Source organism: Pagrus major, chromosome 8 (genome assembly GCF_040436345.1).
Source record: "Pagrus major chromosome 8, Pma_NU_1.0".
NCBI lineage: Eukaryota > Metazoa > Chordata > Actinopteri > Spariformes > Sparidae > Pagrus > Pagrus major.
The window spans coordinates 26,065,336-26,077,776 of NC_133222.1; the positions used below are offsets into that span (position 1 = coordinate 26,065,336).

General features: G+C 37.8%; 1 protein-coding gene across 1 annotated transcript in view; it reads left to right on the forward strand.

Moving 5' to 3' along the window:
- The window catches only part of cmip (c-Maf inducing protein), a 61,480-nt gene extending 52,700 nt beyond the window's left edge, over positions 1-8,780 (forward strand). Inside the window, exons 17-21 of the mRNA XM_073471599.1 lie at positions 1,582-1,629; positions 1,766-1,912; positions 2,015-2,120; positions 2,289-2,359; positions 3,854-8,780. Of these exons, the coding sequence (XP_073327700.1) occupies positions 1,582-1,629; positions 1,766-1,912; positions 2,015-2,120; positions 2,289-2,359; positions 3,854-3,907 (426 nt within the window). The 3' untranslated portion in view covers positions 3,908-8,780. The remainder of the gene's footprint in view (positions 1-1,581; positions 1,630-1,765; positions 1,913-2,014; positions 2,121-2,288; positions 2,360-3,853) is intronic.
- The last annotated feature ends 3,661 nt before the right edge of the window (positions 8,781-12,441 follow it).

The window sequence follows — 12,441 nt, forward strand, 5'->3', positions numbered from 1 at the left end:
CTAGTGCGAAACGCTGCATGGACTGCACAGACTGTCACTGTCCTCACAGTACTAGAGGACAAAATGAATGAATGTATACAGTATGTTCTTTGTAACCTCCACCTCACCAACGAACACCTCGTTCCCTGTGCCAGGAATGTGTATTTTGTTCGTCTTTGATTCACCGTAAAGAACCATCATGCAGCGGCTCATTTCCATGCATTAACATTCATGAGGAACTTTGCATTGACCATTTATTGTTGAATGTGTTTGGAGCGGGCGGTATATGAGGCGGATCCATGTGCACACATTTCCAAGTTGATTTGGGATTTATAAAAGGAAAATGTGCACTGTTGGGCGTAAGCCAGGTTTTATAAGTCAGAATATTTTTTGGTGTACGTGCATTTCCTCATTTGTATGTACGCAAACGTTTAGTGTGGATTCTCTGCTGAGTTTTATAAATGAGACCCCAGAGCAGTAACAGTAACCGGCCCTCTTAGCTCAGTCTGGATACTTCACACACTGAGTCATAGCCACTTGACTCTGTCTGCACAACTGAGCTTCCATTTATATGTGGAGGTGGTCCACTGTGCACTTTGTGCACACTTCAGCATAAACAAATAGAGCTCATACATACTGTGTACATTATTAAGTATGCTATGTATCGTATCCAGTATGTCCATTACAGTATTTATGTTCTAGACTACTCAGATTCATCTTGATTTAGGGGCACTACTTACAAAATCAGGCACTGTGCAAAACTTGCAATAACCAACCAGCTAAAGTCTTGATGAGACTGTACTTCATGGTTAAATAAATGGTTTATTTTGTCTGTGCAGTGCAGTGCAGTGTTGTAAATCTTCAAGTCATACTTGAGTAAATGTAAAATTGTTGTGTTAAAATATAACTTGAATGAATGTCACCCATTTAAATAGTATTTGAGTCAAAATCTTGAAGTATCTGATAAATGAACTAATGAAAGTATCAAAAGTACAAGTAAAAGTGAATTATACATATATTTGTATTTATTCTATACTTTGCATCGACTGACTGTTTGATCCCATATTCAGTATTTTCCTGTTTATGGAATCAGTTTGTTTTGTACGATTTGCTAATTAAAAAAATAATTAAAAAATGTGCTACTTTGGCTGTTTTGCAGCAATCTGCAAAGTAACCAGTAAATAAATGAATCAAATAGTTGTAGTGTAGAAAAAAAGGACAATATTTGCGTCGAAAATATAGTGGAGTGTGAGTACAAAGTACCAGAAAATGGAAATACTCGAGGAAAGTACAAGTACGTCAAAATTGTCCTAAAGGACAGTACTTGAGTAAATGTACGTCATTACATTTTATCACTGGTGCATTGCAGATATCCTCTGGCAAGGAACTCTAACAAATACAGTCAATACTAATAACACCATTTAAAAATGGGATAATTATATTTTTAAAATTAGGTGAACAGTATTCATGTCCCAGCTCCTCAATATGATATGAATGCAGCATGCGTGCAAACCTGCTCACACACACCATCTACTGTCTGACAAGGTTCCTGCAAGGCCCTCAGCTCAGACGCCATCTTTTTTTTTCTGTCTTTCTTCACAGCAAAGGAAAGGCGGCCCCACCCGGCTGACTCTACCCTCCAAGTCCACGGTGAGATTATACTGATTCATCACTGCTGCACACAAAAGAGTTTTAACCTGTTCTGTCCTGGCTGATGTCAGTGCATTCAAAATACTTGCTTTTATTTATAAAAGGCTCAATGTTTTTTTTCCTCAACACTGTTTAGGATGCGGACCTGGCCCGCCTGTTGAGTTCAGGTTCTTTTGGGAACTTGGAAAACCTGAGCCTGGCCTTCACCAACGTCACCAGTGCCTGTGCCGAGCAGCTCATCAAGCTGCCTTCACTCAAACAGCTCAACCTCTGGTCCACACAGGTGAACACACAGGAAAAACAACTGTTAACACACACACTAGTAATCACTAATGATTCGGTGTCTAATGTATGTCCTGTCTTTATCTCTTATGCCTTCCTTCAGTTTGGGGACGCAGGGTTGAGGTTGCTATCTGAGCATCTGGCCTGTCTTCAGGTTTTGAACCTTTGTGAGACTCCTGTCACTGATGCTGGTCTGCTGGCTCTCAGTTGTAAGAAAACACACACAAAATGAGTCATGTGACTGTATTTTATAGAAAGCAGTGTCAAGAATGGCTAGAAATGTCACAGTAACTAAATAATCCAGAATACAAGGACATGCTCAGAGTTAACATGTTAACAATAATTTGTGGCTGATAATAACTGTTTGTCTTTTCTAGCTATGAAAAGTCTGTGCAGTCTGAATATGAACAGCACCAAGCTCACAGCTGACACGTATGAGGACCTCAAGGTAATATTACCAGACAGCTCATGTCAAATACAATTGGTTCATTCACAGTATAAATATAGAAATAGATACTGAAATTATCTTTTTCACAAAATGTTAATAAAAAGGAAATACATCTATTCTCCACACTAAACAGACAGAAAGTACAACCATACACCATCTGAACTAAATGAGCCATGAGCTAATTAGCTAACTGTAGCCCGCCACAGCTAAGGATATTTAGCAGGAGCATCTTTGTCAGTTACCTTGGTGATATGCTGCCCCATGTATTTTTTGATCTATGTTCGAATTCTGGCCATATTTTCCAAAGTGCACCTTTAAAAAATTATGCAATACACATTTCTATATTTTCTAATTTGTATTTAAGTTTATGTTGTCAAATGAATTTACATGGGCTCAATCTTTTCACTGTAATCTGTATTGTAGAAAAGGTCTAAATACACAGCAGGTCCTGTCTGTTTATCAAAGACCTACAACCTGTCATGGGTCGAATTCACAAACATTTTGTTCCTGAAAAGAACTATCTGTGTAATTTATTACTCATTAGAGAGAAAGAAATGTTACATTTCCAGTTGGTTTATTCTAATTAACTGAGAATGTAAACCAGAGTATTTCAGGGTCATGTTTTTCTGGACCAAGGAAAGAAACTTAAGCTTTGTTGCAATTTAGTTCTGGTCCGGTTCCTGTTCACTGTGACTTTTTACAAATGAACCTAGAGGAGTTAACATTAAGTCATACAGACAGGTTAGGGTTAGGTAACACATTGATTCAACAGTTTTGCCGATTGTCATCCTGCATCATTAAGGCATGGCAGTTTCTGCAGCACTTCTGATGTGTATTTATGTTCTTTTGTGTCACAAAGAAATCGTGTCACAATGAAAATTATTAGCATTAGTAGACTGCTAATCAACATCACACATATCAGTAATGATCGGGAGGCTTTTTACACTGTCACACATCAATTAATGGACTGAAAGTACACTGAGTATGACACAGCACAGCAGTTTTAACAGCTTTGACCTGTTAATCAGGGAGTGATGATTTTACATAAATGCACGGCCTATAGGCTACAGATTGGTCGTAAGATAGCTTTCTCAGCAGATGGATTTATTAGAAGGCCTACTTTAGCTTTTAAAAGCAGGCTAAAATCACATATGTATTGTCATAATTCCTAATTCAGTTATGGCGGAAAGGAAAATGTCCGCCATGAGGTGTTTTTGCGGTGGCTCCATATGTGAAAATGTTCAGGGCCCCAAACTGTAGAGCTGTACCAAGTTTCATGCTTTAATGAAAAAGTGAACGATTTTTTCGCATATCACCCGGACTGTTAAAGTGTACAATTCCAAATTAAGATTAGTATAACATTTCCAACTATAAATGAATGATTGATGACCTCAAGATGCACTCATCAATATTTTTATTTGAACAATATATTCTTGATAGTGAGAATGTTTGAAGGTATTGAGGCAGTGTCCATCTGTCTGTGTCTCTCTGCAGGCCAAACTGCCCAACCTGAAAGACGTTGATGTCCGGTACACAGAGGCCTGGTGATTAGCCATGCTCACACCCCCCCATACATAACCGGACACACACATAAACATACTCACACACTGCACACAGGCTCAGATACACACCATGAAAATTGTGTGGTGATGTCGTCTCCATCGCCGCCATCGTTAGGCTCTGACATCATCCCAGCGTGAGGATCACCTGATGTAACCAGAGGAGGAGCCTTCATCAGCTTCACACATCATCACCCACCCCTGTAGTGATGCCATCACCAGGAAGGAACTGTCTAGTCAGCATCAGGATTACCTTTTTTCTAAATGAGAAATCATTATTGACCTTGCCGCTCCCCTTACTGCTGTCACCGATGTTTCAAGGACCTTGTTCTTACTGACACGATCAGAGGAGGACCCGCTATATTGTGACATAAGAGACACTTTTCTCTCCGTCTTTATCCTTTGCCCTGTCTTTTAGATGTGGTCTCTCAGTTTTCATATTCAGTCTAACTCCAGCTCTCCAGCTGTGCATCCATGTCATGAGATCAACCTGAATTGACCCTCCCCCCTCAGAGCCTTCCTCTCTTTTTCTCTCTCCTGCCATCCATGCGAAGAAGGCTGGATACAGCAGCTCACATTCCAGTTCGTCTCCAATCTGATCCACAATGTTGCTCTCCAAACAGATGTGTTGAACTGTTAATCATGCAGTCCTCACTCTTGCGATCTTTGGCTCCAGTTGTCAGGTTCAAATTTGTCTTTTCAAGTATTTCATTGGGAAAATGAGGTGCTACCTCAGAGAAAAGCAGAGTTGCAAGACTGTGCCTACTCCTCATTTACACACAAAAAAGAAAACGGTTTTTATCAACATATTTTTCCAGACATCTGTGCTTTCATATGTTGTGTGTGTTTCTATATAATTCTATATATGAACATAACCCACAGTGATGACATTTCAGAACCATTTCAGGAGCTCTGCGGCAAACTTAAACGCCAATGGTGTTTTACAATTACGATTTGTTCTTTTTCTTTTGTCCTCAGTGTATATACTGATGATCTCCCATTACTATTTAATAGGGCAGTTGTGTAGCAGTAGCTGGGTGGTCTGGGACTGCCTAATATTTATAAGTTGTGTCTTTCAAACCTCCTTTACTCTGCCTCTCCTGGATTCTGTCCGGACAGTAATGAAGTACACAGGCCCAGTTGTCTTTTTTTTTTTTGCAACATATAACACAAGAAGCCAACAAGAGGGTGCCTGTACATGGATCTCTCTGTACCATGCCATGGTGGTAATGTAGACCTGTAAAGTGGACCTGTAAACAAGACTCATCACCAGCTGAGAGTTGTATATTTTCATATCCTCTGCTATTTTTTGGCTCTGTTTGAGACTGTTTTGAAAAGAAGAAAGGACACTTGCCAAACATCTTCATCAAACGTAGTTTTTGTTTTGTGCACGTGTGTCATCAGGCCAACGTGAGTGTGGTTTCAGTACTGATCAGGGTTTCGAGTGGAACCTGTCATGACCTGTCTGTGGAGAGACAGTGACACCGCCGCTGACCTGTTGAGGTCAGGGTGGAGAGTCGCAGTGCCTCTAGTGGAGCTGTTGATGAGTTGCCTATTGTTATCTTTTTATCTGTCACACCACCTGTTTTGAACTGTTGCTGTATTTATATTCCGTCATAATACATGGGTGACATTTTTAGGCTGTATGGAGATTCTCATCCAAGGATGGTGATAAAGTTGATGTACATATTCCATCCCAATGGGCTATAAGGGACAAAAGATTGGAAAAAGGCACATTTAAGCCATATTTGCCCATCTACATTCCTTCTAAATGTTGCTGTTTTATTGTGGCAACATTTCATACGATGTGGTAACTGCCCTGACACACTGCAAGTCTGTCAGAATCTCTTTTTCCTCTCTTTATATTGATTTGTCTTCTGTCAGTGACCCTAGAACACGAGAAGACGAGTCAGGTTTCAACCCCTTTTCCAGTCAGCCTAGCTCTGACTGCATCCATCCATTTTATTTATTTGTGTCGACCTCCAGAGTGCTCCGGATGTTTGTTGAATCAAGGCAGAAGCTGCAGCAGAGGACAGGATGCCGTCCGCTATGAGATCATTTGTTTCCTATTTATTGGGTGCCATGACAGATTTCTGTTTGGCCTGTAGACTCAGTTTGTGTACGGCCATCTTTGGGTCTGGCTTTAGGACCTTGTGCTCTCTTTCATAGCCTGTATGATGTATATACGAGTGTATATAGTCGTCTCTTACCTTCCTCTCTGAACCATTTTTAAATCCCATTCTGTTTTCTTTTTCTCTTGGCCTCCCTTCATCGGCAGGCTGGTGTTGCCTTCATCTTAATGTGTGTGTGGTTGTTTTTTCACACAAAGTGCACTGTAATCTAACAAATTATGTTTTCATAATATCTTTTAAGTTTTCAGCGTCTTTGATTTGATCACTTTAATCAAACATTTGTTTCCTGTGTTCTTGTGGTTTAGTTTATTATGTTTTTTTGCATGTACATGTTGCTGTATCATCTTATATTTTTATTTTGTAATTTTGTTTTATAAAGGTTTGAAATATGATAAAGGGTCTGATCACTATTCACCGAGGTTAAGGACTGAAATGGAGAGATCCAGTCTAACTGTTTGAGTGGTTGTTGAGCCTTGACAGATCCTATTGGTCAAGGCAGTTAGGGTTTGATTAATATTGATTTTCTAAAAAGCCAATACCAATACTGGTACTTTTGGACTGAAGCTGCCTGATGAGTTTAAGTTTGACCATTATCATATCAAAAAATGTTCATATTTCTTGTTCCCACAGAATTTTGTTCTAATCCTGCCAGATAATCATATCAGAGGTGGACCACAATGACTGGCCATAATCAAGTTTAAATAAAGTTGTGGGTTCCACACATAGTAACTGATAAGTCAGTGTAACATTACTGTAGATTTGTTTTATCCCAAATATGTTGTCTGAATGTTTGAAAGGAATAGTTTGACATGTTGGAACAAAGGTTTACTTGCTTTTTGGATGAAAGAAGGATGAAAAGATTGACATCAATGCCATGTCAATCCATATAATAAGAAGCTAGTCAGTTAGCTTAGTTGACCATAAAGATTGGAAACTTGGGGAAACTGTCCTGGCTATGTCCATATTATATCTCTTTTATTTAAGAAAATCAAAGTGGATAAAGTCTTTCCTGGTTGCCTGGCAACGTCACAGTGATAACATGAATGCAGGAAGTCACTGCGCCCAGTCAAGGATTTGAGAGCAGCACGGACAACATATTTTTGTAGGCTAATCTGGAAGTTAGTATTGCCCTGGTTCCTTCCTCAAAAAGCCTAAATGATTTTCCAATTAGAGTTTAGATAAATGCAGAAAATAATATATGTGTCAAACACAATTTTTTATCACCCGTTGTAAAGCCTTCCTGTCCTGGGCTGTGCACGAACAATGCTGGTTTGTGATGTTTTCAGTCAGGATGCTTTGTAATGTTTCTCTGTAAAAGTTGACCAGAATCTGGCTCCATAATTTAGCCTTCCTGGGTTTTTGTATGAAGTAGAGCCTTTTCTGCACTTTTTTAACCAGGGTGGTGATGTGTGATCACCAAGATAGGTTCTCAGTGTTGGTGATACCCAGGAACCTGTAATTGTTGACCTGCTCCCCTCCAGCTCGACCAATGTAGTGTGTGTCTTTGCTAAAATCAACAATCAGCTCCTCGGTTCTGCTGACCTTGACCGTAGATTGTTCTCTGTGCACCACTCACTCCTCCAAATAGAACTCCTGAACTCTCATTATCATTTACAATTCACATGTGGGTTGTCTAATGATGTATTTTATGTCATAGAACAAAACACAAAAATGTCTCAAGCTTATATTAAACACAGATCTTATTTTAGGCAACTGAAAACCCATTCAAAAATCCCACTAGTTTAGAGGTGAGGGAAATGCAAAAATGCTAACTTATTTTCCTGCAGAATGATTCCTAAAACACAGTCCTATAGTCAGGCACATAGAACTCCTAAATCCACAATGTGGTTTTGTTTGTTTTGTTTGCTTAGCTATTGCAGGTGCTGGTAGGTAGATTGTGTTACCTTTGGACAGAGCTGGGCTATTTCCCCCCTGTTTTCCTGCCTTTATGCTAAGCTAACTGACTGTAGCTTCATACAACGTACAGCCATGAGAGTGGTATCAATCCACTCATGTAACCCTGCATGTAAGCGAATAAGCATATTTCTCAAAATGTCAAACTATTCCTTTAAAGAAGTGGACAGTCTCGAGGAAATCCTGTCACTGAACTCATCCCACGGTTCTTAGGCCATTATGAGCTGCCACATGCCCAGCCTGGGTGCCAGCATGTTGAGGTTATAATGTAAGGTTTTTGTATTACTGTAGTACATGCAATGGTTGAACTGACACTTCTCTTCTGTTCTGTCATGTCTCCGTATCCTGTGGAGCTCACTGTGCTTTGTTGCTTTCCATTCCCATCCTGATTCCTCCTTCTTGTCTATGATCTCTGATGTTTTTTTATTCTACACAAACTGTTAAGAGTTTCTACCATGTCCAAATCCTGTACAGCTGTGCTCGAGTCTTAAAAGTTGTTATGGAAGGAATGGGGTCAGATGTGGCACAGCCTGAGAAATCTGACAGACTGAAGATAAAAAACAACTCTATATCCCATAATTCCTTGTAGTAAAATCTTTTTTGGCAGCTGGAAAAGGGGCGCCCACCATGTTTCACTCTATTTTTCAGTCTTTCTCCGCATTGATCTGCTTCTCCTGCTGGGTTATTATTATTATTGCTGCTGCTGCTGCTCTGTGGCTGTTGTAATAAAAATACAAAAGATCTTCAACAGGAAAAATAACAACTATGATGTGAAATAATTTCAATGAAAAATAAATTGTCTGTGAATATGTTTCAGCTGTGTGTGTGCTGAGTTCTTTTTTATCTTCACTGATACTAGAGATGGCTATAGCACTACAGTACTATTACAGTAATATCCAGCCACCTCAACAGTCAACAAGTACAAAAAATATAAAATACATGTCATCTTTATTTTATGAATTGCTGTATTGTGGTGCAGTGCACAGTGGATCATTCTCTAGTTAGTTAGTTAGTTAGTTAGTTTATTTCGAACATGTAAATAAAAGAAATAAAAAAAAAAGCATTATCAAACAAAATAAAAAGACATTCACCAATCAAAGAAAAAAATAAAGGAATGAAGGAAAAGCGAGAAAAGGAAACAAAACAAAAACTTGATTCCTCCATTCCCCTTCATCATCCCAATTTTTAGACATAATTATGGCAGTCATGATACACACATCCTAATACCCAAAATAATAATAATGCTGAAATGAAATGAAATTACATGTCCAAAAAGGAGTAGGAAGAAGTGTAAAACTTATTTACTCCTACCCCCTCTCACCCACATTAAATACCCATATCAAAGTGCTTCCCTATTCATCATGTGCATCTGGGGAGTAACCTACCAACAAGAAAACAAAGACAATTGCAACCAGTGAAATCCCCATAATGTTTGTTTTTTTTCTCAGTGCAAAATTTAACATTGAAGAATACATCCACGCACACATACATACCCACATACAACACACGTATACAAACATAAATACACACACACACATATATATATACGCCTACATACACACATGATTCACCCATACATGAACATACTTCCATGTACAGAGGTAACATAAAAATCCGTAACAAATAAATTCGATGAATAAACAATGAACAGCTGGTGATATTTAAACACCTTCCTCACTCCTATATTGTATAAACATCTTTTCCTTATATTTCTTTTTGAACTGTTTTATGGTCCTGCATTCTTTTAACTCCACATTCATACTGTTCCATAATCTTACTCCAGCAACACAAACACAAAAACTTCTCATTGTGGTGCGCACCCTCAAAGTTTTGAAATTATATTTTCCTCTTAAATTATAACCCCCTTCCCTTTCCGTGAATAGTTTTTGAAGTTTTTCCGGTAATAGATGATGTTTTGCCTTAAATATTACTTGTGCTGTTTGAAATGCCACTTGGTCTATAAATTTTAGTAGTTTTGACTGTAGGAATAGTGAGTTAGTATGATCCCGATATCCAGCTTTATGAATGTATCGTATTGCTCTCTTTCGAAGTATGAACAGTGAGTGTAACCTGCGTTTGTAGTTATTGCCCCAGATTTCAGCACAGTAGGTGATATATGGAAGGACTAGGGAACAGTATAAAGTGTGAAGTGCTTTATGATCCAAAAGCCGTCTTGCTCTGTTTAAAACTGCAGTGGTCTTTGAGACTTTTTGTTGTACGTGCTTGATGTGGGATTTCCATTTATTTTTTCATCTACTGTCACCCCAAGAAATTTAATTTCATTTACCCTTTCAATCACAACACCATCTAATAAAACTTTTATCTGTATATTATTCCTCCAACTACCAAAATGCATTATCTTTGTTTTGTTCAAGTTTAATGATAATTTATTTTTATTAAACCATAATTTTAGTTTATCCAATTCTGTGGTGACATTAAGCATTAATTGTTGTAAATCATTTTCAGAGCAAAACAAATTTGTATCATCCGAAAATAGTACAGGTTTTAATATTTTAGACACATGGCATAAATCATTAATATAAAGTATAAATAATTTGGGTCACAACACTGACCCCTGGGGGACACCACAAGTAATTTGCAAGGATTGGGAACAAAAATCACCCAGTTTACAGTTTTTTTTACAGTTTTAATATACAGTTTTACAAATTGCTTTCTGTCATCCAAATAGCTTTTCATCCACTGTAAACTTAAACCCCTGATTCCATACCATTCTAATTTATTGAATAATATTTTATGGTTAATTGTATCAAATGCTTTCTTTAAATCGACAAATATTCCTAGTTTATGCTGTTTTTGATCTATAGAATTTATTATTTCCTCTACTGAATCCATTAGTGCCAATGCCGTTGATCTGTTTGCCCTGAATCCATACTGACTGTCGGTGAGAAGTTTGTGTTTGTCCATGAAGTTGTCCAGCTGTTTTGTGAAAAGTTTTTCAAGAATTTTGGAGAATTGTGGAAGCAGAGACAGGTCTATAATTTGTAGAGTTTGTTTGTATGTTCCCAGATTTGTATAAAGGTATGACTTTTGCGATTTTCATTTTATTAGGAAATATACCGGTTTTAAATGATAAGTTGCAAATGTATGTTAATGGTTTTGAAATACCCTCAATTACACTTTTTACTTCAGTCATGTTGATGTCATCACAGTCTGTTGATTTTTTGTTTTTACATCCATTGACAGTATCTACTACTTCTTTTTCTTTTACTGCTGTAATAAACATTGAACTTAGATTCCTATCCATAAAATTGTTCTTCCATCCATCAGGAGTTATTTGATCAGGAATTTTGTCCACTAACTCAGGTCCCACATTAACAAAGAATTCATTGAATTTTTTGACAACATCAGTCATGTTTTCTTTGTCATTCACAAAAAAAATATTTCGGATGGCTGTCCTGTCTTGGTCCGTTCTTTATCACCTTATCATCTAGCACTGGTCGATATATGCTGTAACACTAAGTGAAGTATTCAAATTCAAGATTTAATGTTTTTATGGCTGCACTATTGTGTCATATGGAAATATTTCATGTATGTGTCTGACATATTACTTGAGGCCTATCTGTTGGGTAACTTAAAGCCACAAAGTTAACAGAAACCTAAAAAAACAGAATAGAAATGAAAGGTAAATGTAAAATAATGAATAAATAAATAAATAAATAAAATAAAGAAGCACATCCCTATTAGCAGTCAGGTCAGTTCATCATTCAGTCCATCATTTTGTATGTCATTGTGTTCCAGGAAATTGTGTAAATAAATACAAAATGTTCCAAAACGTATCCATTTTATTTTTTGTAAAACAACTTATTCTTAAAAAGGTAAAAAGTCATTCCCCTCAGCCACTGAGAAATTCCACACTTGTTTGTTTCTTCCATGAACAGTCATTGCACCCTTTGGCCTCTAAAAGACAAAACATTATGCAGGCAGCCTTACATTATGTGAGGTTACAAAATTATCTGGGTAAATATTAAGAACACAAAGTTTAGGATTAAGAGGCACCTCTTTGCCAATAATCTGACTAATCAGGTTCAGCACCTTTTTCCAAAAACAGATTATTTGAGGACACTCCCACATACAATGAAACAGAGACCCCTTCTGGTGATTACATGTAATGCATGTGACAGGGATATTTGGGTTAAAGTGGTGCAGTGGTGCTGGAGTAATGTACTGTCTGCTTCACCATTTATACTGTAGTAATTTGGAGTGTTTGTTTACTGTTTGGACTTGAGCTAAGGAGCAAGGCTCTGACCATTCCTCCTTTGTTACATTCTCTTTCAAATCTGTTCTCCAAGTACGTGCACTTGCTCACAAACATTGAAAAACCTGTGTCGACCCGCTAATTTCGGTGGAAAAGCAGCAGTCAAGAAGTCTTCAAGAAACTCACCTTAAAGTATCACAACACTCAAGTGCAGATGGGTGGGTCAGGTTTTCCATTCTTCATTTCAAAGTAAGGCCAGAG